Source organism: Nesoenas mayeri (assembly GCF_963082525.1).
Source record: "Nesoenas mayeri genome assembly, chromosome: 5".
NCBI lineage: Eukaryota > Metazoa > Chordata > Aves > Columbiformes > Columbidae > Nesoenas > Nesoenas mayeri.
Window position 1 is genome coordinate 12,265,963 of NC_137548.1, and position 26,755 is coordinate 12,292,717.

The 26,755-nt window shown below is 37.0% G+C and overlaps 1 protein-coding gene across 2 annotated transcripts in view; it reads right to left on the reverse strand.

Annotated features, from left to right (window-relative positions):
* Nucleotides 1–26,755, reverse strand: part of PPP2R5C (protein phosphatase 2 regulatory subunit B'gamma) — an 83,660-nt gene that overhangs the window by 18,511 nt on the left and 38,394 nt on the right. For both annotated transcript variants that reach the window (XM_080345783.1, XM_080345784.1), the window contains 6 exons: nucleotides 14,898–15,097; nucleotides 6,241–6,351; nucleotides 5,538–5,630; nucleotides 5,315–5,445; nucleotides 2,910–2,969; nucleotides 222–330 (listed from right to left, as the gene is read on the reverse strand). In XM_080345783.1, the coding sequence (XP_080201909.1) occupies nucleotides 222–330; nucleotides 2,910–2,969; nucleotides 5,315–5,445; nucleotides 5,538–5,630; nucleotides 6,241–6,351; nucleotides 14,898–15,097 (704 nt within the window). The remainder of the gene's footprint in view (nucleotides 1–221; nucleotides 331–2,909; nucleotides 2,970–5,314; nucleotides 5,446–5,537; nucleotides 5,631–6,240; nucleotides 6,352–14,897; nucleotides 15,098–26,755) is intronic.

Genomic DNA, 26,755 nt, shown 5'->3' on the forward strand with positions numbered 1-26,755 from the left:
TACTTTTTAAAAAGGTATTTGTATACACGCATATATATTTATTTTTTTTCCCCTCAGGAAGTGAAGCATCACAGGTACATACATCAAATAATTTCTGCAAGGCCTCTTAATAGAGAAATGTTGGAGCGTAGAACAGAATCCACATCAGAATGACCAGACCCCCCGGCCTCTCTAGGCAACCTGCTTGAACACTAGTATGAAAAGCGCTGAACAAAACCTACCTGTGGATGGTAGACACTGAGTGATTTCACTTTGTGCAATGGTAACAAAACCTTCAATAGGAATATTTTGTGCTCTTCTTTTAATGGTAAGGCAAATCCATTAATTATGCTGCCAGGGAAATAAATTTAAAAATAAAAATCAGTAATTATACAAAACGTGCACTACTATAGAGAATATATCAAACTTCTTGTTTTCATCGCATGTTTTTCTCCAATCTCCTGGAGAACATGATGCAACGGAAAAAACTACAAATTAAGCATGCACCAGAGACTATTTATTTTTTGATCCAGTTGTCTGAGGTTTATAAATTAACAGAACAGTTAGATCAGCCTCTGCCCATCCCTCACCCAAGTCTTTCACAGGTCTCAAATTATTTTTCGAAGCAAGATAAGGCTATACCTACACTTTAGATTCCAACTTTTGCTACGAACTATTGACTATCATCAAAGCTTTGAATACATATTTCTCCCAGCTTCTTCATGGAATTAAAGAATGAACCAGAGACTGGATCAGCCCAGGTGAGCATACAAGTCAAAACATGATTTCTGCTAAAACATTACTGTTTCTGCAAGACTCTCACATATAACTAAACATCATTTCATCATACAGCATCCCAGTTACTGGTGAGCGCAGACATGCCTCAATGCTGGGTCAATGGCACCTTTACCTAAAATCACAGTACTGTAACAGTGGGTTTTGTTTGCTCACTTTGCTAGCATTAACATCAGTAAAAACCTCCAGAATCCTATTACCCGTTTACTATTTTAAATCCTATTTTATTCATTCTAGTGCTTTTCACTAACAAGGACAGAAGGCACCCAGGCAAAGCAACCTGTCAAACACATCTTAAAACAAAAACCAAAATCCCAACACATTAAAAAATTCAAAGTTTCATATATATTTCAGATCTCAGAAATCAGATGATGTCCCAGAATTAAAGCTAAGTAACACACACCCTTGCTGCACATGCTTAAAATAATTTTCACTAGTATTGACAGTACAAGTATTTTGAGAGTATGAGGTTATTCCTCCTAAAGTCTCTTAGTGCATAATATCAAAACCCTCCTTCTACATTAATAGTTCTATGGTGCTCTTGCCATAACTTCCACATACTTGACACTATGTTAGCTTTATAAAAAAAGTTTCTCCAAGATGTTTTAAGGTTTGTTAACCATGAAGAGGAACAGAATTGTAGGACAAGTTTGGCCCTGATTGAGCATAAAGAAATTCTGTGATCCTGTTAGTAGATGATTGTCAGAAACAAACATAACCACTTTAGTAGTTCCTAGTGGAAGTGTTAATTTGTCCAGTATTATATAGCACTTAGCAAAGAATGAAACCCAGTAATTCAGCATGAAGTTAAATTTCTCTTTACTTCTGGCAAGTCAAAATGCAGGGACTCAACTAAAAACTATTACTCATAAGCAGCTCAATGTCAACAGCATGCTGCACGAAACTCCTAACGGATTGGAAAATTAACCAGTACAGAACAGTTACAGCTCAGAAGCCTCATTTAACTACTAGAAATTTATATTTGGATGTCTGGGGAAAAAAATTACTTAACTTTTAAATTTGTAACACTTAAAGCTAACTTAATAAAACCAAGAATGAAAAAGCTGGTGACTTAAGTAACAGTTTTGAAGATCTAGTTCCCTGTTCTAGTATTTAAGCTTTACAGGCTTCAATGTAGCTTGTAACTTTAATCATTGAACATCAAATGACTATTCTGGGCAGAAATGCAGACCTAGAAAATTTTAAAACAGCTTTCCAACTTCAACAACATTGTGGGCTGCAGGGAGATGATCCTTCCCTTCTGCTCAGCCCCGGTGAGACACATCTGGAATGCTGGGGCCAGTTCTGGGCTCCCCAGGACACAAAGGACATGGATGTACTGGGGGGAGTCCAGTGAAGGGCCACAAACATCATAAAGGAGCTGGAGCATCTGACATACAAAGAAAGGCTGAGAAAGCCTCCAGGTGCTAGAAACACGGCGACACATTGCCCAGGTTGTGGAGTCTCCATCATTGGAGATTTCCAAAGCCCAACCAGACAGCACCCTGAACAACCTGTTCTTGCTGACCTGCTATTTTTATGTGCAAAGATATGGAAATGTCATAAAATAAACCTAACTAGGTTTTTATAGTGTATGTATAATGTATAAAACCCAAAAGCTTGCACATGGATTAGAGAAATTGTTTGATAAAAAACACACTAGTTTTGATGAGGCTATCAGCTTTAAGTGGTAACATTCTAGTTTCAAGGGCTTTCAGATGCATCATTGAAGTTTGCTATAAAATTAGATTGACAAAAGTTTTGTGAAGTTTCATAACCTATGCTTTGTTTACCTGCTATGCATTTAGTGATGTTAGAAGAATTTTTGAATAAATTTCAATGAGTTACATGTTATTTGTAGTTGCTTTACAACTAGCATTAATTGCAAAGATCCTAAGCTACAAGACGTAAAAAAAAGTTTTAAAAAATTGTCACATCCCAAAACATTGCTACAGGGTTCAAGTTTTTGCTGGGTTTCTGCAACCTTCCACAACATTTATTCTGTTTTTACAGCTTTGCTTTGAGACAAGATTAAAATAGCTTCATATCATGTGACAATCTCTAATTCTCAACCTGATCTTTAAAGTCTACTCTGGAGATCGAGTTAGTTTAACTAAACAAAGCCTATAACTTACCTTCCCAGTATTTCCAGTAATTCTGCTATGCCATTGTGATGTTCTGTTTCATAAATAAACCTAAATAAATGAAAAGTTTTACTCAGTTACTGCTGAACAGAGACAGAAATATAACACCAAGATCCCCATGTAACATTACAGGTAGCCTTGACCTCCCAGGTTTTAGTCAGTAAAAAGAGAACAGAAACACATAGTGGAAAATAAACTTGGTGTTGAAAGCAGCTTGATTTGTGTTTCCGCATCAAGCTGCTTTCAAGCTTTGTGCTTGCTCTTTTCTCCCACATTTAGCAAAGCAGCATGTGCTTGGGCTTTTTCCCATAATCATATTCAATGCCATTTTAATAATGGAAAACTGAACACAGCAAACAATGCTTTAAATATCGAAACAACACAAGCACCTGGCATAATTAAATGCCATGACTCAGCCTTCTATAGGGCATGCAAGTACAAGGTGTTCAAACAGTTACTACTTATGGATCTAAAAAGCTCTTTGGCATTACAGATTTCCGTGCATACAAGAGGCTCAGTAATGAACAGAGGAAGTCAAATTTTCCTGAATTTTCTTTTGATAGAGCATTGTAATTTCCTAGGCAATCATCTTTCCACTCCTCTTCTCAATCACCCGAGTGTAAATTTACTGAGAAAGTTCTATGCACAACTTCAGGTATTTTGCAAATACTTATAAAAATTTACACTTATGAGAAAATAATTCCGCTCATTTGAAAATATTTTCTCTATTTGCCAATTAGTCATTGACTGACATATTAAGATATATTTTTAATTCAGAATATTCAATGTGACACTTTCTTCTCCTCAAAGACCCTTTCTATGCAATTCATGCCAACAACTGCAAACAAAACTAAATACAATGACACAAAAGCTTTGGACTGAATTAACAGGATCGGCTTAATATATTTTTAAATATATTAGAAAAAAAATATTAATGTACTATTGGGCAGAATTCTGGTCAGTGACTAAAAGACAAATCACACACTCCTTAGATAAGCACAATAATAAACTGGTGACTTGCAGGAAAAAGTAAAAGAAAAGGAAATATTTTTGAAAAATTCTACACATACTTTAAGAGCTTATCATGCACAACCCACTAATTCAAGACAGAAGTTGAAACAACTTTCCTCCCTGGTGCTTGTATCCAGGAACACTAGTTTACACTTGGATTCAAAATGTTTCTGCTTCTAGCTCCTAAATATGATATAACTTTCTGTTTTCCGTTTAATTTATTTTTCCCCTAGACCTTGGTAGGGAAAGGTTGTCTCTACAGTGCAAATTATATAATCTGCCATATACATTTCAGATTTAAAACATTTTTCTACAAACTATTACAATGTTCATCTAATGACTGGAACATTTCTTAATCTTTCATAAGCCTTGCACCAGACCTGTGTTGGAAGACTTTGCTTCCACTATTCCTGCAAGTTCTTTGTTTGGAAGATACACCTGTACTGTCTCCTCAGGACATACTGGCTCAACTGTCCGCATGACACTGAAGGCTTAATAATTATTTTTAAGTAGCCCCTCTGTATCTCTCCTAAAGGCTTCCTTGTTACCACAGACTGGGAAGATAAGCTCCCTCCACAGCTGGCACTCAGGGGTGTCACTCATGGGATGGCACCAAGTCTATGTCAGCTTTTTGATATTTTCTTAAAGGGGCAGCATGATAAATTCATTTCAGGATTAAAACAACAGTGGTAGAGAAAAAGGGAAACATCATGGAAGAACTGTAAAACAGTTACACAACATAAATAGCTATAGAAAAGTATATCAAAACACTAATTAAAAGGCACCATAATCTTGAATTCACACTTAACATAATGACAGTAGAAACACACTTCTAAAGACCTTTGGTAAAACTGTGGATTAATTTTTCATCTTTACATTTTTTGCATCAGGGATGATACTACAGTTTATTCTATGGTGTTAAAAATATTGCACAAGATCTAAATGGTACATCTCAGTTCTGAAGAAAGAAAAGGGTGTAAATATGTTCCTGCAAGCAACTTTCAGATCTCTACCCCTCAGAATCACAGAATGTTTGAGCCCAACTCCTGCATTAAGAACAACTACATTTTATTAAGGTACTACTGTAATACAAATACTACTACCCAGTAAGAAAAAGCAAAACAAAACACAACACCAAACCTCACAGATAAAGATAACAAACCCACCCACTGAGTCACACACAAAGTCAAATTTCAGCTGTCAAATTTATGGTGTATGCAAGACTACCCTAATTTAAATCTCCTTGGTTGGTATTAATTATAGTTAGATGTAGCAATACTGGGTATAAACTCACTTAGAATTTTAAAAGTTGCTAGCACTGTCTTGGGAGTATTTTTAGTTGTATACCTGATCACATGCACCAGAATACAAACATGTTGACATACCTATAAAATATATTATTAATTTGTTTCCGTATGTAAGCTCTTAGGCCTAAGAATTTCCCATATATTCTGTGAAGAGTTGTTTTAAGAAAATCTCTTTCACGAGGATCTTCACTGTCGAAGAGCTCTAAAAGCTGCAAAGGAAGAAAACAAGAGATACACTTTACTTGAATCTTATGCACTGTAAAATAATTTAGAGTTTGAAGTTTTTTTTTTTTTTCCTCACCTGTAATACAAACTTCTGATCAATATATTTCTTAGCTATGTTAGGTTGGAAATCTGGAGATTCTAAAAACCTTAAGAAAAATTCATAAACAAGCTGAAAAAAAAGAAAAAAGTATTAGTCTTTTAAACATAGATCCATTTTAGTAGCAGCACGTGACCAAAATTACAAATTAGTTACTCAGAACTGCATTATGTTTTTATTTATATTTATTTATATAACACACAGTAAAAGCTTTGCTCTGGCTCTCCTGACAAAGTACAAGAACTTAATGTTCTCTAAATCACACTGAAATTTTGCTGAGCTCCATCACTAGATTTTACTCTGATGACGTACAGTAATCTAATATTCACCAAGCCCAGAACTATGTGTTATGAAAATTCTCTGTTCTCCTCTGCTTGCCATGGCACCTCTGAAAGCCAGAGCTGTGCCAGTCAGATCAAAGCATTCATAGTGACAAGCTGCATGTCATTTCAAATCACAGCAGTTACAGCTGTACTGCAAGAAATAACCCTCTAACCTCTAATAATGCTAACTGAAAATTTTAAAAAGATTATCAGTTTAAATGTAATAAATATTTTAAATATTGCAAATAAATGTAATTGACTTGAGATAAACCCATAAAATAAATGATTTTGAGTCAATAAACAATGACTTCAATGTCAAAATTTTGTTAGACTGTGACTCTTTCGTCTTCCTTAAATACCTGTAGATGAGGCCATGCAGCTTCTAAGGTGGGTTCATCTTCCTCTGGATCAAATTCTGCTCCCGTTGGATTGGAAGATGGTGGTAATGTTCGAAACATATTAACTGCAAACTGAAATCAGGAATGTCTTTAAGAACTTTCAAACAAGTGAATAATTTTAAAAAGACTTCAAAGATGGTTTTGACTAAGAATTCTCCACATGAACTATTTTAATGAATGTTTGCAAAAATACAGGCTACATAACCCAGTAGTTTAAACAATAATGAGGTACATTCATTCTTTTTCAACAATTTCTAACTTGGAGATTACTTTTCCAGGCAATACTCTTTAAAGCACAAACCTACTGCTAGGACATTTGCAATGAGGATATTGCTCTGATCTCTTTACACACACATTCTAAAAGCCCAAACAAATGCATATCAAGTGTTTACACAAACATTTTTTTATATACACTTCATAAAGCCTTACAGCGACCTGCAGAAGAAGTCAGAAGCAAAGATGCAAAACAGAGATTATCCACAACTGTTCTTCTCTGCAAAATATTATCAGTTTCCTTCCACGCCATGAGTATATAACATGGAAAAACTTTAAAACCAATTCCTCCTTCCACCTCTTAGTGGTATTTCTCTTAAAACATGTCCATCTACCTGACATCACAGGGTATTGAGTGGGGAGAAATGCACATCCTAATCCTTTCATCTTCCACTTGAATTCTCAAAACCCTGAAAACTGTTTAGCATCCTTGTGGAACTGGAACAGACTACAAAGATGAATCACTTTTCAAGCAGCTGATACGTACACAGATAAATTATGTTTCTAAGTGCTTGTTTGGATGCACATTCATACTGTGTTTGAAGCAAAGTAATGCTTTTCACAAACCCTTCAAGATGAAGAAAGTTTCAAAGTCCCTAAAAAAGACAAAAAACCCATTCCCTGTCACATGGACAGAACATTTTTCCATGAGGTTGCGGTCTGGGCAAAACAACCACATAACTAAGTGCATGGAGCTGGAGTTTTCTTTAATAAAAATGTATCAGCAGAAACAATCACATATTAATTCATATAATGAATTATAATCACAAAAAGTAAAATACATTTGTTGGCTTAAAAAAAAAAAATCTTACATGATTTTTGGGATAAATTTAGCGCACCTCATCTAGAGTGGTGCAAAGATCTAAAAGGTCTGCAGTATCCTAAATTCTCCATGGGAAATGCTAGCTAGCCAAACCAGCTGGCTTCACTGTGAGTAACAAAGGAACAACTAACAAGCAATTCAAATGTTTGTTCTCACACCCTGAGGGGTTAATGATTAAAACTTTACTGGGCAAACTGGACAGAAAAGGTTTCTGCACATGCCAGTAAGAAAACCTGAAAAAGCCTCTACCTGTATACCCAAGACTGCTATGGCTGTCAATACTGAAAAGAGACTAATTCCTCAATTCCACTTGTAATCCAGAGTATTAGGTAGGGCAGACATTGGTAGGAGACAACCAAATCGCTGAGCAAGTAGAAATACATAATCTATTTAGCCACACCCAATAGAGACTTTCTTGTTCTATTTTGTTGCTTACTCATTATCAAACCAGTATCAAGCAGTCTAAACTTATTTCTGTACAGAATAAAAGAAAAGATCAATTTGAATTAGTATATGTTCCTAAACCACCTCCACTACTTCAAAATGATCTTTTAAGACAAATGCCTGAGTCTCTCAGCAGCTTGAACACATTGCAGAAATGAGAAGGCTGCCAAAATAAAAACATAGTGGTGTTCTGTCCTAACCCTTCACAATGACTGATTACATCAGGCTTCATAAAGAAATTCACTTCAAGTCTATACCTACTTACAACACTGAAGTAAATTCTGCTTTCAAATACACAGACCATTTTGTGCTTCCTAAAAATACTCAAACATTTTAAAGTAAACTTCAGTAACATCTGCTCACAATGAGAATGGTGGCTCTGCTGAATGGAGCTACATCCTGCACAAAACTCATTTATTGAATCAGCTGCAGCGGTTACACAGAGCTTCAGCAGCAAGCATACATCCTAAATATGTACTTCAAGTACCAGTAAGAGTTAACCTATACATTGTTATTGATGTTTGATTGCTGTAAGATTGGAAGTGTCTTTTTGCAAGTATTTAAGGGAAAATCTGAGAATACACTTGCAAAGCCTGGCAAAGCAAGAGATAACAGGGCAGAGCAGCTGATCTGCCAGGGAAAAAAATTATTTGCAAAAGGCTACATCACTAGGAGCAGCAGAAACATTTACTGAGCCTTTCCAAGAAAACCAATACTTGACTCAGCAAACATGCCAGTACAGGGCATCTCCAGAACCAAATAGGAAAAAAATAAGGTTACTTCATTGGAACATGCACTGAACTGAATGTCTTACTTGAGGAATCATAGAATCGACTGAGTTGGGAAAGACCTCAGAGATCATCAACTCTCTCTCTGTATGATCACCACTCTCTCTGTAAAGAATTTCCTTCTAATATCCAGCCTAAATTTCCCCTGGCAGAGTTTAAGCCCATGCCCCCTTGTCCTATTGCTGACTGCCTGGGAGAAGAGACCAATCCCCACCTGGCTATAACTTCCCTTCAGGTAGTTATAGAGAGTGATGAGGTTACCTCTAAGCCTCCTCTTCTCCAGACTAAACAACCCCAGCTCTCTCAGCCTCTCCCCATAGGTCTTCTGTTCAAGTCCCTTCACCAGTCTTGTTGCTCTTCTCTGGATCCGCTCCAGCACTTCAATGTCTTTCCTGAACTGAGGGGCCCAGAACTGAACACAATACTCCAGGTGTGGCCTCACCAATGCAGAGTACAGGGGAAGGATCACTTCCCTTGTCCTGCTGACCACACTGTTTTTGATACAGGACAGGACACCATTGGCCTTCTTGGCCACCTGGGCACACTGTTGGCTCATGTTGAGCTTCCTGTCAATTAGTACCCTCAGGTCCCTTCCTGCCTGACCGCTCTCCAGCCACTCTGCGCCCAGCCTGGAGCGCTGCAGGGGGTTATTGCAGCCAAAGTGCAGGACTCAGCACTTTGTTGAACTTCATCCCATTGGAATAAGCCCATTTTCCCAGTCTATCCAAATCTCTCTGCAGAGCCCTCCTGCCTTCCAGCAGGTCAACACTCCCTCCCAACTTGGTACCATCAGCAAATTTGCTGATGATGGTCTCAATCCCCTCATCTAAATCATCAATAAAGATGTTAAACAGGACTGGACCCAACACTGACCCCTGGGGGACACCACTAGTGACTGGCCAACAGCTACATGTAGCCCCATTCACCAGCACTTTCTGGGCCTGGCCCTCCAGACAGTTTTTAACCCAGCAGAGACTGCACTTGTCCAAGCCATGGGCTACCAGGAAGCAAAAGTACATTTTATTTACTTCATCAGCCAAAAGTTTCCTACACTTTCAACAACTATGTAATACAGCTCAATTTGAGAAAAAACCCTAAACCCTGCAAGTTTTAATTTACTTACAATGTAGCTATTCAGAATGCAAGATTTACTCCAATATCCCATTTAAGATATATTCTTTATGCCACAATTTCAATCTTTTCTTCAAATTCCATCATAGATAAAAATCATATGTGCCATACACACATTCTTATTATTTTCTCAGGTTTTATTGAGGTTTTTTTTGGTTGGTTGGTTTGGGATGTTTTTGTGTCTTTATTTTTTCAAATATTATCTAAGCTTTCTTGCTGATCATTTGAAGATTACTTTGAAAGCTCTGAAAGATTAAGCTGAGTTTAAAGATGCTACTTCGCAGAGGAATGTGTTCCACTCGTCTTTGGTGGGATCCTGGGAAAGGCAGCAGAATGCCACGTTTCTTTCTTCACATGCTGACTTCTCATCAACACCTCCACTCACAGTTTAAAATAATGCTGTGAATTACCTATTAACTGGCAGGGCTAAGGAGCATATGTACATGCTGTCCTGCCATCTCACATGTGACAGATGGCAGAGCAGACAGTGGGAGGCAGTAGCAAACCGTATTAGCTAAATCTGCAAGGATGACATCATTTTCCCATGAAGGAAAAGTCATCCTGAGGCTGTATTTTTCTTCAGAATATTCCTTCATTTCAGCCACTGAGATGTAGGTCTGATACAGACTGAGACTGACATATCAGAATAATTACTATTTCAGAGAATTAAAACTAAAACTAAAATATCATTATGTTCCCCTTTTTAAAAGCATGGACATCAGGCAACTAACAACCTCCAACCTTCGCCTAAAAAAATATGGTGAAAACAATAATCAATGCTCTTCCAAGAAAATAAATCCAGGAAGACTAGACTTGAAATCTAAAACCTGCTAAGGCTGTTAAGCAAATGGAAGAATAATTGGCTTTTTCTAGATGAGAAAGTCTCGGGCTCTTGCTACAAAAAAGAAAAGTCCGGTCATGTAAGGTACAATGTTTTACATTTTTTATTTTTGAGAACATCAAACAGAAAGATTTAAAACCCCAAACCAGAATAATTTGTTCCATAAGCAATGGAACAAATGAAGCCTGATTTGATGTGCTTTGTGTTTTATATTCTTGACTAACAGAACACAAATTGCTCAAATCAAGGTGCAGCATCTCTCCGTGAAGGCACAAACCTGAAACTCTCTCATCTATTAAGCCACAGAAATTTAGGAAAATTTACGATGAATTAATGAGTGAGACCTTTACCTTTCTGCCAAAGGCTGATCTTCTTCCTAAATTCTCAGTCTTTTGACCACACAGACAAGTTGCAAAACCTAATTTTCTCTAAGGCAGATTTCCCACAGAAGTACTAAAAAAACATAGCGTAACTTCAAACACAACCCCACTGCAGCTCCACCTCCCTCCAACAAAACCCCACAAGCCCCACCAAATTTATGAAATGCGAATCTTTAGGAAAACTGGGCTACTGTGTTAAAATTCTCTCTGTGCTGTTACCACTGACAATACTTGAATGCAAAGGTCATAACTTAGGAAGACAGCAGAACAAAAAAGGAAAAGCAAACAAGCTGCATTTTTACTGCATCACAGACATGCTTGCTGTAATGGTAGTTACGCACCCTGCTTTTCTGGTGGCCCATTTTGTATAACCCTGGAGAATATTTTCAAGCAAGTAAGTGTCAGAGATATCTTTACGCATTTTCTCCTCCCTTGTGCTGAGAAGCCTGAGTGAAGCTTCACATGAACAGCTCTGAACGTCAAGCCATAGAATCTGAAAGTCTGTGCCTTCTATATTCACATCCTAATAGCTAAATAGAACCACAAGTAGTACACTTCTGTTGACAGTAACATCTCGTATTCTAGACCAAAGATCAGAGAAAAAAACCCCAACAAAACAACACAAACCCCACACATCCTCAAAACCCCAAAACCAGTACCGCCACCACCAAAATCAATCTCTTAGGTGTATAATTGAGTATGTAATTCAATTCTCATAATGCACGAAAAGTTGCAGGGAAAACTGCATCAGTTGCTAAATAAAACTACGTATTGTCAATTTTATAAAGTAGTATTAGCCTGTGTGCTTCACAAAAATGGTAATTTGCCATCCACAAGAACTTCATCATCACCACCACTAAGGAAATTATTCTGGGAGCTACAGAACTAAGTAAGCCATATTTATACAAGCTTTTGATCTACTTCTTTCTTAGAAAACAGTCCTGAACCTCCACATGCAGGACTGCCCAGCCTCCTCAGGCTCTCTTCAACAGCCTCTGGCTGGCCAGCGGGGAAGAGAATATTCATATTGATGTCCACCTTTATAGTCCTTAAAAGAGATACAATCCAGATACTGCCCATCTTTTCCTGAGGTGGAAAGCTGCATTAATTTGGAAAGCAACATTAATTTGGATCTGTATCCTACATAGCTAGCAAATCTCAAAGTTCTACAAAACCAATACCCTGATGTCGGTACTTCTGACAAACTAGTGCACAGCAGAACATTCTCATACAGTCCAGTTTTCTTGAAAAGCCAAGCTAAAAAACCCAAACATGCATTCTTTTCTAATAAGAATCTGTAACAGATGCTTTTGATCAAAAAACCTAAACTTATCATTTATATTTACAAGATTTACTCAGACATTTAACTGCATGGCTTATGATTTTGAAAAGAGGTAAGTTCCTGCTCTGAGGCTAATAAATTCAACCTTATGATATCATAACTGAGAAACTGAAATTGTTATACAATTATTTAATAAAAACATTTCCTTTCCCATCACATCTTTGTGTACAAATGCAAAAAAAAAACCATTAAGAATCTGTCAGCTGGCTCTTTGAGGAAGAAAGAGAAGAAACTCTCGCACTAACACTGGAGAGTAACACTGAATCCATTTTAGAAATTAATTTCTCTCATATCTTTTGAAAAGGAAACTTATGATTAACATTAAATAGTTGAACTAAGCCACTAGATTAATATATAGCTTTAAGACAAGATCTTACTATAAATTAGGCCAGGGCACTTGAAGCAAAAAAAGGATGAGGGTGGGGTAGATGGACATGACATGAACACTATAATTGTAAAGAATAAAGGACCACCAGATAAGGTAGATGCTTCTCGTATCAGAAAGAAATAAGATTATAAGCTATTGAAAAGGAAAATATTGACTATTTCTTGGCCACTTGAATAATTTTACTGAAAATACTATTCCTTCTTAATATAATTCAAGGGAAGTAACAGCACACAACTTAGCATAACTTATGTGTCCTGGAAGATTCTTGAAGTACACAGAGAGATGAGATTTATTTTTCCCTAAAATACACAAAATTAACTGAAATCTACTGCTAGAATTTAGCAAAAGTACATTTCAATCTATACGTACAAGGCTCAAAGAAAGAGGCTGACAGTGCTAATGCAGGAGGAATATATTACTTTCAGAATAGATGACCAAAAAGAAATTGTTCCATAGAAGTGGCCTAAAAAACTTGCTATCTGAATTTAACCTCAAAATAATAGTTCGGGTGCCTTCACTGACAGTGTCTATCACAGCACCACGTAAGAACCAGCAAGGAAACCCCACACCCTTTAGAATCTTGCACATGAAAAGCATTTTGAAGTCACTGAAAGAATTGCCAAACAGATGCTGTGTGCTCCCAGAAAACGCTGGCGATTAAGATAGCAGCCAAATTCTGCACCAAGATTTATGAACTGATCGAAGTGCAGCCTTTATTACCATTAGTTGCATCTGAATGTGAAGACAGTGTATATTCTCCTCAGCCAAATGTATTCTGGCCACAAATGTTTACTGGAATAAGATAATGCAGACACATAAGGCAAAAATTTTAAATTATGGGCAGTTAAGTCTTCTTATGCAAACACTAATGTCTGACATAGATACTCAAGAACTCACTATGAACTCCATTTTACCTAAATGAAGACTCAGCAAGCTTAACTCTCTTTCATAACTCCCCTTTCATCACTGTCAAGTATTCCAAAAGAAGCAATCAATTCGCAAAAACCAATGATACAAATAAACTACCAAGACATGGGAAAAGCCATAATACCCACATCTCCTCATTAACCATCCTCAATGCTTCATGTACGTGTTTGACATCTAGAGTTGTAAGCAATCCTCAGATACTCATAAGTTCTCATGAAAATAACTTCTGTATCAGTAAACACTTATGGCTGATTTAGATAACAAGCAATCTCCAGAATAAACAACATCTTTTATACTATAAATCCTTAGAATCTTGGAAGAAGCTTCAAAGTCTGATCTGTGCGAGGACCTCAAAATTTGACTGAGTTCATATTTATGTTAAAGAAACACTTTTCTTATCCCCCTGAGAATTCACCCCAAGCTATAAAGTTTTGGGAAAAAAACACCACACCACACACCGTCAAGAGTTTCTTCTAGGCTCAGCAGTCAGCTGTTTCAGAAGATGCTTTTTGTTCTCAGCGTATTGCAGACAACAGCTAAAAGGCCTGAGACCTCAACCTCACTGCTACTCCAGCCAACTCGTGTTTGGTCACTGCAACAAGAGCTGAAAGACCCTCTTACAGTTTCATGGCCTCCTCTGGAGCAGACTCAAGCACAACAGAAAAAACAAGTGGGGCTAGCTGGCTAAGATTTGGATAGTGAGCAGGGAGAAACAACGTAGGTCTGAACAGTTCGCATTCCTTGTTCCAGCAGAATCCTCATCTGCCATCCAGTGTACTAAATAAGGTCCGACTCTCATCCTCATCTCTGAATACAGAATAAAAATCAACCACTGGCACTGAGTGGGATTACATAAATTAAGCATCAAGCTCGCACAGGTGATCTTAATTCTAATATTTTTTTTTTCAATTTTCATTTTTGAAATCTACCTTTTTTAAAACAGCTGGATGTATTTAACATTCCTCTCCATTTTTATAAACATCTATTAAAAAAGTGTGGAAAAAAGCAATCTTTTTAATACAAGACTTCATTTTTACCAATTTAAACCATAATTTAGTTCTCCTTCATGTATGTGTTAGTTTTTATCTGAAGAAAAACAGAACCAACAGCAGCAATGGGATTTAAAAGCATTGTTATATTACTGTTTTGCAGATGTGTAAACATAGTTGAACTTTTTCAAAAATCTCGGTATGATTTCTTAAAATAAATTGATACAGCTGAAGGAGTAGGTGTGAATTAAAAATAAAAGTCAAAAATTATTCTCATTGTTACATCACTTACCATATGTACTACTTCAGGGTAAATAGGTTCTGTAATCACGTTGCGATTGTGTGTGATATATTCTACCATTTCACTTAAAGCTGCTCGTTTTACTTCCTTCCACTTTAGGTCACTTAGTGGATCAGAAACAAAGTCAAAAAGTACACAACATTGTCGTAACTTCTGGATAAAAAGCTTTTCTTGATCAGCAGGAGGAACATCTGAAAAGTAGAAAAAAAAACCAAACTGGTTATAAATTATATTGTAGCAGACTTTTCTCCCCATTTTTATTTCCCAAGACACAGGCACAGCAATGTTTCAGACTACAAGCGAACTTCCTGAATCTTCAAATAACTTTCAGGAATATAACGGTCCAGAGTATGAATCCCAGTAAAACACACTGTATATGATTCAACAAAATTGCAGTAGTGACGCATACTTGCCTTTGCCAGAAATAGGTACTGCATAGAAAAAATACATACTTAAATATCTGAAGGAATTTCCCAAGCAGCTCAGTTTGTCTAAAAAAAAAATATTATGCCATATTTGCAGAAACACTTTTTTTATTATATGAGAAATAAATGAGTGGATCTTCAGTTTCAGCATTTGATTTAAGCCAGAGCCACTTCTAAACCCAGGAGCTGCCACTTCACGAAGTCCTTTTTCACATTAAGTGCCTCCTACAACATGACAGGCTGCAGTCACCATGTCTACGCACAGTACAACCATTCCAGATTTGCTTAACTTCAGTAACATAAGAAATATCTAAAGAAACTGGAGTGACACACTTAGGATCTTCAACTATTGGGTCAATTTGTAACACTGTGTTCAATGTTTCTTTTGCACATACAAGTGTTAGACTTGATTATCCATCTATTTAAGCACTTGCAGGAGTCTGGCAAACTGATAAGAAACTATTTTGATTTCTCTCTTCTGTGATACCTATTAAAAATATCTCACAGGCTTCAGATATCCTGAGAGCCAGACTCTAGGTTATTAAAATATCTAGGTTATTAAAAAAAGTTAAAATTTTTACTTCACAATTTTCACTTTCTGTGCTTTATACCTTAATCCTCCCTGCTGATCATCTGTAATTAATTATTCAGCACTTTCATGTGAAGTGAAATTAGACTGCACAGTTCAAACTTAATACACTGAATTAATAAGCAAACCAGCACTACTTTTACCATCTGTATTTTCTGAAATAATGAACCTTCAAAAAACTAGACGTATACTCACATCAACATAGATCCACCAATTATAATTTCAAACTAAACTAAGCCTAAATCACCATGTCCAAATATAGATGGAGAAGTTTAAGTTTAGATTGCTGTTAAGAAAGAACTAACACCAGACTGCTGTTTACAAACTTATGTTGACAAATTAAAATAGCTCCTATGGCTAACATTTCAACAGTTATAGAACAAAAGTTACGCCTTTAAATTCTACAGAGCTTTAGCCTCAATGCCACAAAATTCTGCATGTGCTTTGTTTTCTGCTTAAGCAATTCCATGAGTAGCTAAGATGACTAATGCATGTGAAATCAGACATCGTTATACACGGCAAAACTTTCAGGATCAGGACCTTAACTTTCAAATACTTCGGAAATTCTAATGTAATTGGCCAGAGGTCAAGAAATCGGTACCATATTTTGACAGCAGCAAAAATTCATGTCCAATTAACTGTAGTACTAGTCTTCAGACAAGAAACGTGAATACACCACAGAAAGCTTGTGTAAATTAACACTACAACACTTTTTATGCTTCTGCATAATGACTCCTTTATTGTTAGGTATGAACTGCTAAAACATTAATAGCACGTTAGAAAAGAGTAAGACTAGATTGCCTTTGTAATTATTTCTGCAGTTTGCTCCCACTTCTCCCAGTTTATTACTCTTCTTAGAGTATCATGAAGTGCTAAAATTTTCTTAAACCCAAGCAGCAGGAGATACCATCAAACAAAGGATTTCAAGTGGTACTACTGAATACAAGCACACACAACCGAGCCCATGCACGTATGATCTAACACACTGAATGTCTGTGATGTCTACAGGCCAGTTGATTAGTTAACACAGTAAGTTGCTCTCCTTTAAGTGCCTGAACAAACTTCTCCTTAAGATAACAAAAGCTGGAGTAGTTCCTCTCTCCCCAAGAGAAGCTGCTTTCAAGAGTTATTTTGTTATAATAAACCTGGAAGACATATTTGGTTTAAAACTATCAGCATTTTTTTTTAGGTTACATACACTGAATTGCTCTGAAGATTAACTCTAGGAAAAACAATACAAAAACACAACACCCTGTAAAGTAACATCCTTGAAGAACATACAGAATAAAAATGAAGCATACATGAAAGAAACCATAACCAGTTACAGACTTCAGTGTCACTGAGACACCTGAGACAGTGGGTTTCAAGAACTAGAAAGAAGGTGCTAAATGACAGGTGTCCCTAAACAGAGCAACAACTTTCTGGCAAATAAACCAAAATTCCTGTCCAGTGCTGTGAACAAGTCGGAGGTACTTTAAGTCACACAAATTTTGTATCCCAATAAACATGCTTTTGTCTATTTGGATTAAAAACTATAGCAATTAATAATTTATCGTGGAAAAAGAGTATTTAATCAAGTAGTTTGCATATTAAAAGCCAAATATATGGCTTGAACATAAAACTTCTTGGATGCACAAAGTGGTTGGAGTGGTTACCTTTTCCCAATTAACTGTAAAACAGAAAAATGGGAAGTGGTTCAACCTGAATGTTAACAAGCCAGTTTCACTTATGGATACTGTGCTGCGAATGTACACTCCACAAAATCCAAAGCTTAAATAGAGGCTGTAACCATACAAGTAACGGACATACAATTACAGCGATTTACAGTACACTAACCTGAAAGGAGAGGAAACATTAAAACAGCAATTACAATCTTAGAAGTTAAAGACTGACAACTAAGAGGGTCAAGAAACACCCTCAGAGGGCAAATCGCCTCTCTCACCATTTATGTTGAAGCTGCTTAACTATTTTAAGTACCTCAGTCATCCTTGTTATTCTAGAGGAGAGAGAACTTCATACAGATTGAGAACTTCACCTATTTCTATGGAACTGTGTTTTGTTTATTTGGGTTTCTCACCCCCACTCCCCACTTTAGGAGTGTTCACCAATAGCTTTCAATTGTCTGGACCTCAAAGCTCTTGTGGTACTTGTCTGGAGCACTTGCTGTCAAATCAAGGTAATCCCTACTTTTAAGGTTTGAAAGGATGACTTCAGTATGACAGAAGACAGGAGGTGTCTAAGAAGCTGACCCGAGTAGACCATAATTTTTGTGCAGAAAATGTATGGATGTTTGCAGAGCAATCTGAGACACCCCAAGAAATCATTAATCCTCAGCCACGTGCCAGAAACTATCTGGCTATGTTCTTTCAGTGCACAGCACAGCAACTTCTACATCATCTCCCGCTTCAAACTGAAGGGGTAACCCTCAGCTTCCAACTGCAGATGTTAACTGACATATTCAAAATGTGTCATTAGGGAATATTTTCCATAATTGAGCAACTTTGGTGCTCCATTCCCCAATGATCATGGGAAGGCCACAGTTACTCAGAAGCTACTCCCCACAATTATTCCAAAGCTCACATCTCGAGTAATTTTTTTTTTTTTTTTAAACAAACCAAACACCCTCCCCCCCCTAAATCCACACCTCTATTTTCTAGCCATTATTGACATCATTTTCACATAATTTGTTTCTAAACAGTAGCACTAGTATGATCTTAAGCCTATTCAATTCAAACACTTAACCCCATCAGTAATCATACTTTAAATAAGTACTGTTTCTGGTCTTCTACTGGAACAGGAATATACTTTTTCAATCACAAAATATTTCACTTTTACATTAGAATTGGATGTCCAGCAATTCCTGACCAAGATTCATACAAATATCGTAATACTCTATTTTATGCTGAAATCTGCACTAATCATCCTATTGTCCTTTTTGTGAGACAGAAAAATACACTCCAAAAAGTATCAAAAGAAGGTACATACTATGATAACAAGGTAAGCCTCTGGACCTGAGGGATCAGCTTTCTGCCTTGCTCAGGTTTTTCTGAGTTCTGTTCCTTCTAGTCCCAGGATAACTGTTAGACCAACTCACACAACTGACACAGATGCAAACTCTACCCCTTCTATTTTAAGGGTACTGATACAGAAGTAACTATTCAGTTTAAAACCGTCAAAATCATCTTAGACTGTGGCCTAAACTTGCTGACGAGTATAAAATAAGCTTCCTTGCACTGTATAATTGATACCAGCTGTGCCCACTGCGAACAAACTGTTCAGGCTGGTGACTCCCCGCTGTGTCCTCACTTGCTTCTCAGTCAGGACGTGGCACCGTTCTGCACCCAGGAGCCACCGACAGACAGACTGTGGCACCCTGAGAAACCACAGGGGTTTAAGGTGCAGCATAGCTAAAGAACTTAAACACAGACATATTCCATCAAATCAAAATTTTTTTTCTGTCTTCATATTGAAAAAAAATTTTGCCCGGTTAAAGAAACTTAAAAATTGAAAAAGTAAACCAGAAAACACTGAAGTTCAGTTTTTAAGAGCCTGAACACATGTTCAATATTGCATGATGCATGCATATTTTTGCACTGTAGGACTGAAGAGAACTTACTTGCTGTTCTCTGGATAGTATTTTTTATGTTCCTTCAAATATGAAAATTAGGTTTTTGGGTTTGCATTGTAATTGTGTCATAACTGGGTACTGATGATTGATCCATCTCCTGCCTTTTCACAGAAGCCCATTTTTCTATGACAATGGTGTAATTTAATAGTTGCTGAATGGAAGACAAAAGGCAAGGCAAGGTAAATACGTGAACCAGAGATGTCACACAAAACAGCTGTTTTCTAGTCCAAACTGGAACTGAAATAAAGCAAGAAGTTTAAAGTTTTCAGGTATTGTCCCGACAGGAAGAACAGTTGATACGACTTCTACGACAAAACACAATCTGTGGTCAGTAAAACTCACTGCGTTACATAATTTTGAAAGCAGAAAACAAGAGATATGGTTGATGATTTGCAGAAAATACACAGAAAAGATAAAAATCACCTCAGATGTATGAGCAAGCTCCTTCTCATATACAAAGGCTCAGTGCAGGTACCAGTTTTACTCGGCTGACAGGTCCTCATGTCATTAAAACAGGTATCTTTTCTTTAAAACTATTAAATATCCATAGCCACCAATCAGACTATGTACACACACACCAGTTTTAAAAGTTCCTCTCATTTTACATGCGTAGCTAGATATTTTCATACACGAACACACGCAGAGCTTTAAGTCAAAGAACACACAGATCATCATATAGATGAGGAGCACGTGCAAAAACAAGGTCACAAAGTCTAACTAAAAATCACATGCTAAAAGTAACTGACTCCTTAAGACAAGAGTATAGAGCAAAACTTCAAGCATGTAAGGTCACTCCTGCTTGCAAGTAGATGATACATCTCATGAAACGTCTCTAAACCTACCAGAGGGCTAGAGCTTATAATGGCATGGAAAAACAATATTGAACTGTCAACTAGGGCACTACCCAGAACATATCATCAAGTATATTGATAACGAGGTCCCTTCTGCTGGTCAAAACCCAAGTATTAGTGTATCTCAAATTAGATGCCCATTGGAAAAACAAGCAGCATTAAAGCTTTAGCAAAGCTTTAAGATTATATACTTTGTAGCTGCAATACCTTGCAATGCTTTCTCAGACACCTCAGTTGACAGTATCGTGGCAAAATTTTTTCAAAGAATAGAGTTCAATATTTTGAGTACAAGAAATTGCAATTGCCAGACAAAGTCAGAGGGACTACAAAGCACAGGAAAAAAAAATGGACATAATCTGTCAAAACATGGATTTATCAGAATTAGCACTTTGTCCAGAACTAGGCATCAAGGTACTTCGAGAATAATGCAAGACAGTCACAGAAAACTAGAAAATTACAAAATCTTGTCTAATACTTGGTAAAATTCCATTTAAAATATTTACCTTATTTTGAAACTGTTAAATTACTATCCTAATCCAAAGCAAGGAATACTTTCCTGGGTTACAGAACTTAATTGTTATTGCATCTATTATTTGACAAACTGCTGATTTTGGCTGGGATAGTTAATTTTCTTTATAGTAGTTAGTAAGTGGCTATGTTTTGGATTTGTGCTGGAACTAGTGTCGACAGTACAGGGATGTTTCATACAGAAAGTCAAAGCCTTTTCTGCTTCTCCCATCACCCCACCAGTGAGTAGGCTGGGGGTGCACAAGCAGCTGGGAGGGGACACAGCCAGGACAGCTGACCCCAGCTGACCAAGGGGATTTCCACGCCATATGGTATCATGCTCAGTACGTATTTTGGGGGAAGAAAAGGACAAGGGGAGACATTTGTAGTGATGGCATCTGTCTTTCCAAGTAATGGTTACCCGTGATGGAAGCCTGCTGCCCTAGAGATGGCTGAATGCTCACCTGCTGATGGGAAGCGGTGAATTAATTCCGTGTTGTGCTTTGCTTTTGCTTTACCAGTTAAACTGTCTTTATCTCAACCCGCAAGTTCTTTCCACTTCTACTCTTCTGATTCTCTCCCCCATCCCACCAGGGGAAGTGAGTAAATGGCTGCATGGTGCTTAGTTGCTGGTTGGGGTTAAAGCACGACACAAACTCACTACACTTTTCAGTGATTGTGTTGAAATAATAATGAAAATTAACACTACTTAGAGATGATACTCTCCCAGTTAGCAGTATTCTATCCTAATACATGATATTGGAAATAAGGGGGTGGCACAGGGAAGGAATCTTTCAATTAATGCATGGAAAAGCTTAATTAAAGACATTACTTATACCAATACTTAAAAATAAACTCAAGGAGTACAAGTACTATAATTATAGACAACATGCAATACGTTTTATGCTATAACTAGCTATCCTGGGAGTGGGAGTTTGGCTGCAGATAACTCAAGGCGGGCAAATATTGTTATGTGCATGCATTGGACGAGAAAATACATTAAACGTACTACTGTTTATATAGTTTTATTTGGAACATTACTGATTCTGTAGAAGTGTTTCTTTGCCAAGAGAAATCCTTAAAAGAAGAAAAATTACCACAGTGACCAAAGCCAAAGGAACACTCACAGAAAAAAAAGTGCTTGTGTTACACTCAAGAAAGCACGATATATAAACATGTTAAGTGGCATAGAAGAGGAGCAAACTTTCGCTCTTTATTTCCCTACTAAAGATAAAGGGATGCACACATAAGAGATGTAATGTGTCATAAATGAATGCAGGCTTATTCCAAAAGAATTAAGCTGTAAGCTTAAGGTCCTTCACTAATTACCATGTATGAAACTTGTAAACATTCCCATAGAGTAGTTCAACAACTTTTTTTTTTAAACATTTAACACATTTGTCATCAGAAACAGAGCAGTGAAGATTAGATGGACTATCCATCGGATCTACAACAACAAAGCTCACAATTCTCAAACAACTCCTGATCAGCAACAAAACATTTCACAGGTACCTGGAGCTTCCATAAGGATTACAAGAAAACATCTACTATTCCAACCAGCTATTATCATAGTAAAGTTGTTTTGTTCAATGCCAGTTAGAAGGAGAGCTGAGAACAGTAGGTGGATGCACAAGGGAAGTTCCCCATCTCAAGCAGAACTTGTACAGCGACTGAAAATCCCCACATATGACCTTTGTCTCCATCAGCTGCTCTATCAGCACCACGAGAGCTCAGCAGAAGTCCAGGCATTCTGGAGAGAGAGACCCAGCTGCAATTACTGGCTGTGTTCACTCCTTTGCTTTCAAGGAACTGAGCTGCTGCCAGAAATACCTTTTGGCTGTTCTTCAGATAACCAAAATTCATAACTGGAAATAAAAGCCAGTTTTCACTTCCCTGCACTTGGAGAAACTGCACTGCTCCCAACTGCTGCTGAAAGTCCGGCACCCAAAGTATGAGAACTACTTCCTTATGTGTAGACAATATAAGGTTTAAACAACGCTTAAATCATACACAAGACGTATTTTCTACCAAAAATTCAAAAACAAGTTGCATTTCCTTCTGAAGTAGTTCAAATTTTTGGACATTCAGATACTCCAGTGGTTTTATTTAAAGAAGCTTTATTTCCAGCAAATGAGACCAGGTTAGTAGTGGACATTCAAGCTATATGTTTTCAATAAAGTAACATGCTTCTATGTATATCTGCAGTCTGGATCCAGTCATAACTCCATTTAGGATTAAAAAACTATTCCACCTATGCCAATTTGTATATGAAACTAGTCTTAATACAGAAGCGAGGAGGATGGAGGCAGGAGCAAGATAATGGAATTCTTTAGGTAGAAAGGTCCACAATATTTAAAATTTTGGGGTTCTGCATAAAGAAATCTTTCAGCTAAATTTTCATTCAAATGAGCAGCTTTTCATTGGATTATGATACTTTTAAAGCAACATATTCTTCAATTTATTGTAAAAAAAAAAATAAGAGCTGTTAGAATCAAAATGAGCCATTATCAAATGGGGGAGGGGTAGGAGGGGAAGGAGGGGGAGCGGGGGGCTGGAAAGCAACCACCCCAAACCCCCACAGCTTAAGCAAGTATGAAAGGAGCGAGAAGCACATTTTGTCAGTCCTGGAGTGAAGCTCAAACCAGGTGCTTCACAGCATCAATTCCCTGTGAAAGCTGCAGCCCTTGGGGAGTCCAGGGCTAAAGGCTATTGCTGGTGGCACCCATCTCCTAACTACATTACACTGCAGTTTTGAGAACAGAGAAACCAAATAATGACATTTAACTATTAAAGATTTAAAATGGGAGCTTTTAAGGACTGACTGGTAAGGAAGCAGAAAAAAGCCTTCTCTCCTTTTATAATATTTGGCTTAATTTTCACATACTAAACAACCCAAGGCACTAAAATTACTTCCAGTAACATCTTTTCCACATACACATCGTAAGTCTAATGATGATAAAAGTAGATCAACAGTGAATAATCTGTGCACCTAATTATCTATTTTTTTTCAAGAGTGGACTGGTATCACCCTGCACATAAGCTGCTGCTTTACAAAGAGTTTTATCAGAAGTCAACTATTTTCTTAGAAGAAATTTTATAAAGCCCCTTAAGAATACATTTGTAATAACATTTAAGATAAGTAAGGGTGTATAGCTTATTATATAAAAGGTTTAAAAATAGAAAGTGAAGACTAGAAGTGATAACTGTATAAATACTTTAAAAGCAATGTACCATAAAGAGGAACACAGGAATGCTCATACAGGAAATGACAAGTGAAACAAGCTGAAACGGGCTTGAGCTAATGAAATAAAAAAAACACCTGAAAATTACGGAGAAAATTGACAGAGAAGATAATCAAATAGACAGTGTAAGAAAAAAAGTCTTAACAAGAGACTAGAGAAATGAAACAGATCAAGAACTCTCAGTAAAGCTTTTTGGCACACACACAGTTAATATGACAGCAAAACCCATTTTTAAACACCAAGCTCTTACTAGAAACCAAAGAGAAAAATCCTCAGTTTCCAAACCGTTACAGTGTACTTGAATTCATTCTCATGGCACAAACCCAAACTTATGCAACAACTGCATTTGAAAACTTTAAAATTGTTTTTAAATCCGTATGATAATCTATCTGAAAAAAAAATGAAGCAGTTCAGTTACATTACAGAAAATAATTCAAGTGCTTGGTGTAATTCAGAAGGAGATTTATATAACGTAAATTGAAGAAACCCATGAACCACTGTCTAAACTCTGCCACTTTGGACACTTGGCTGAAATAAGGATCAGCTAATCAAGCCCAACCATCTGCCGCGAGCAGAAGTGCTGTTTCTGAAATACACCCAAACACCACACACCAACCTCATTCCAGTCAGATACCACTCACAAGTTACTAACTTGCCAATCGACGTTACCTGTCACACACCTATGATAAATATAATTCAAACAACAACCAAATGCCAAAACGTGAATTAACTTGGTTACTTCCCCAGAGTGTAACCCCCTGCTGCTGCCTCTCCTCACTCTCTGTACATACACTAAAGCCTGCAGGTCACCACTTGCTTTCTGCTGGATGCTTCTGAGTGACAAAATAATAAAATTTAATTATAACATTTAGAATAATTATGCACTGGTATCACAAGAATTCATTGAAGAATGCTGGGTCATGCATAGGCTTAGAAAGAGGTAACAATACACATTAGAAAGCACAAAGAGAAGCACTCCACATTGTCTCCTATGGTCAGACTTAAGTGTTTCACACCTTAATGTGACCTAAACCAAATGCACAGCCCCACTGCAAGAACTCTGGGTAAGTTACAAGCATAACTGTATGCACTTTCCAGCTTGTGTGAAGCTAACATTTATTTTTAAATTAACAAACACTCCCATTATCTTTCTTTGATGACGACACTAAATCAGCTCTGTAAATTCCCTGTTCTTTTCAAAATTCGAAATAGAATGGGGAATAGGGCAAGTCTATTGAAAAGTCTGTTCACAAGAAGAGCTTTAACAGTGCGGGGAACTCTTAGCTGAGATGCATACTGAAGTCCTGAATGGCTGGTGCACAACTAAAATCATCCCAAATTGCCACATAGCATCCAAACTTCCAGCAGTCATTACAAGAGATGCAAAAGTATCACCAAATACTACCACGATGTTTTTTGTGGGTTTCTTGCAATTTCTTACTAAATTTAAATAGACAGTAAGTCCCACCCCCTGTGAGATTTTGTTTGAGTGAGAGGGGTGTTGTTTGGGGATTGTTTGTTTTGTTTTCCCTGAAAAATGCTACTTTCCAATTTAGTGCACAGCCTTCCTCATTTTTGGCATAAGCAACACTTCCTTAGTCCCATATGCCTGTGAAATTTAGGCACCTCTCGTGACGTGATACAGGTAGAAGAAATGATCTAGCACAATAGCAATGTTTCAGGAAAACATTAAATGCAAAAGCAATATAAGAATTTGGTTCTAGAGGCTGTGTGAAGATGCACAGTTTGTACCTTTAATCCAAAAACACAAATTAAAAACCTTCCATGAAACTGCTTTAAAAGTATTTCAAATTAGTAGACTGCTACAAGCCACCAGAAAAGTCCCAAATGAATTTTTTTTTACTTTGTTTTTACATATTTTACTTTTCATGTATCATTCTTCCTTGTGTAATTTAAAAAGAAAATATTTACTTCAAAACATTCAGATCATTATCAGTTACGTGAACAATTAAGAAAACTGACATAGAACTGTCCCTTCTGTTACTGATAACAACCCAGAGTCAGATCCCATCCCCAATTTTAACTGCATTTGAAAAAGAAAACTTAATTGGCAAATTATAGCAGAAACAGTGTTGCATTATCTGTACATGCATTAAGGGAAGTGGAATGGACTAAAAGGTACAGATGTGGCTTCAAAACATCAGGCACTCAGAGCACCATGTAACTCAGTTTCATTGCTGGAGACGCGAGGATGTGGGCAGAAGCCGAGCACAGGCTCTGTTGTGCTGTCAGGACCGTGCTTTTACTGGTATGGGGTGTTTATCTTGGGCATGAAGATCAGAATATAAAAGTCACCACCAGAGGAGCATCCTGTCTGTATGTGATGTAAATAGTCCTGTATCTAATAAATATTGCCGGTACTCAAATCTGCATGCTTTACAATGTGGCTTCAACAGCTAACAATATTTGATAGCACATGGAAAGAATTAGCTGAAGCTGAAATCAATTATTAAAAACTTTGAACAGAAAGGGGAATAAAAATTTTCCTCAAAACCAGATAACACTGAATTTTAATCTTAAAATGTACTTCATAGCAACAATCACAAAATAGAATGTTTTGATGTATAAATAATAATTGAGTAAAAT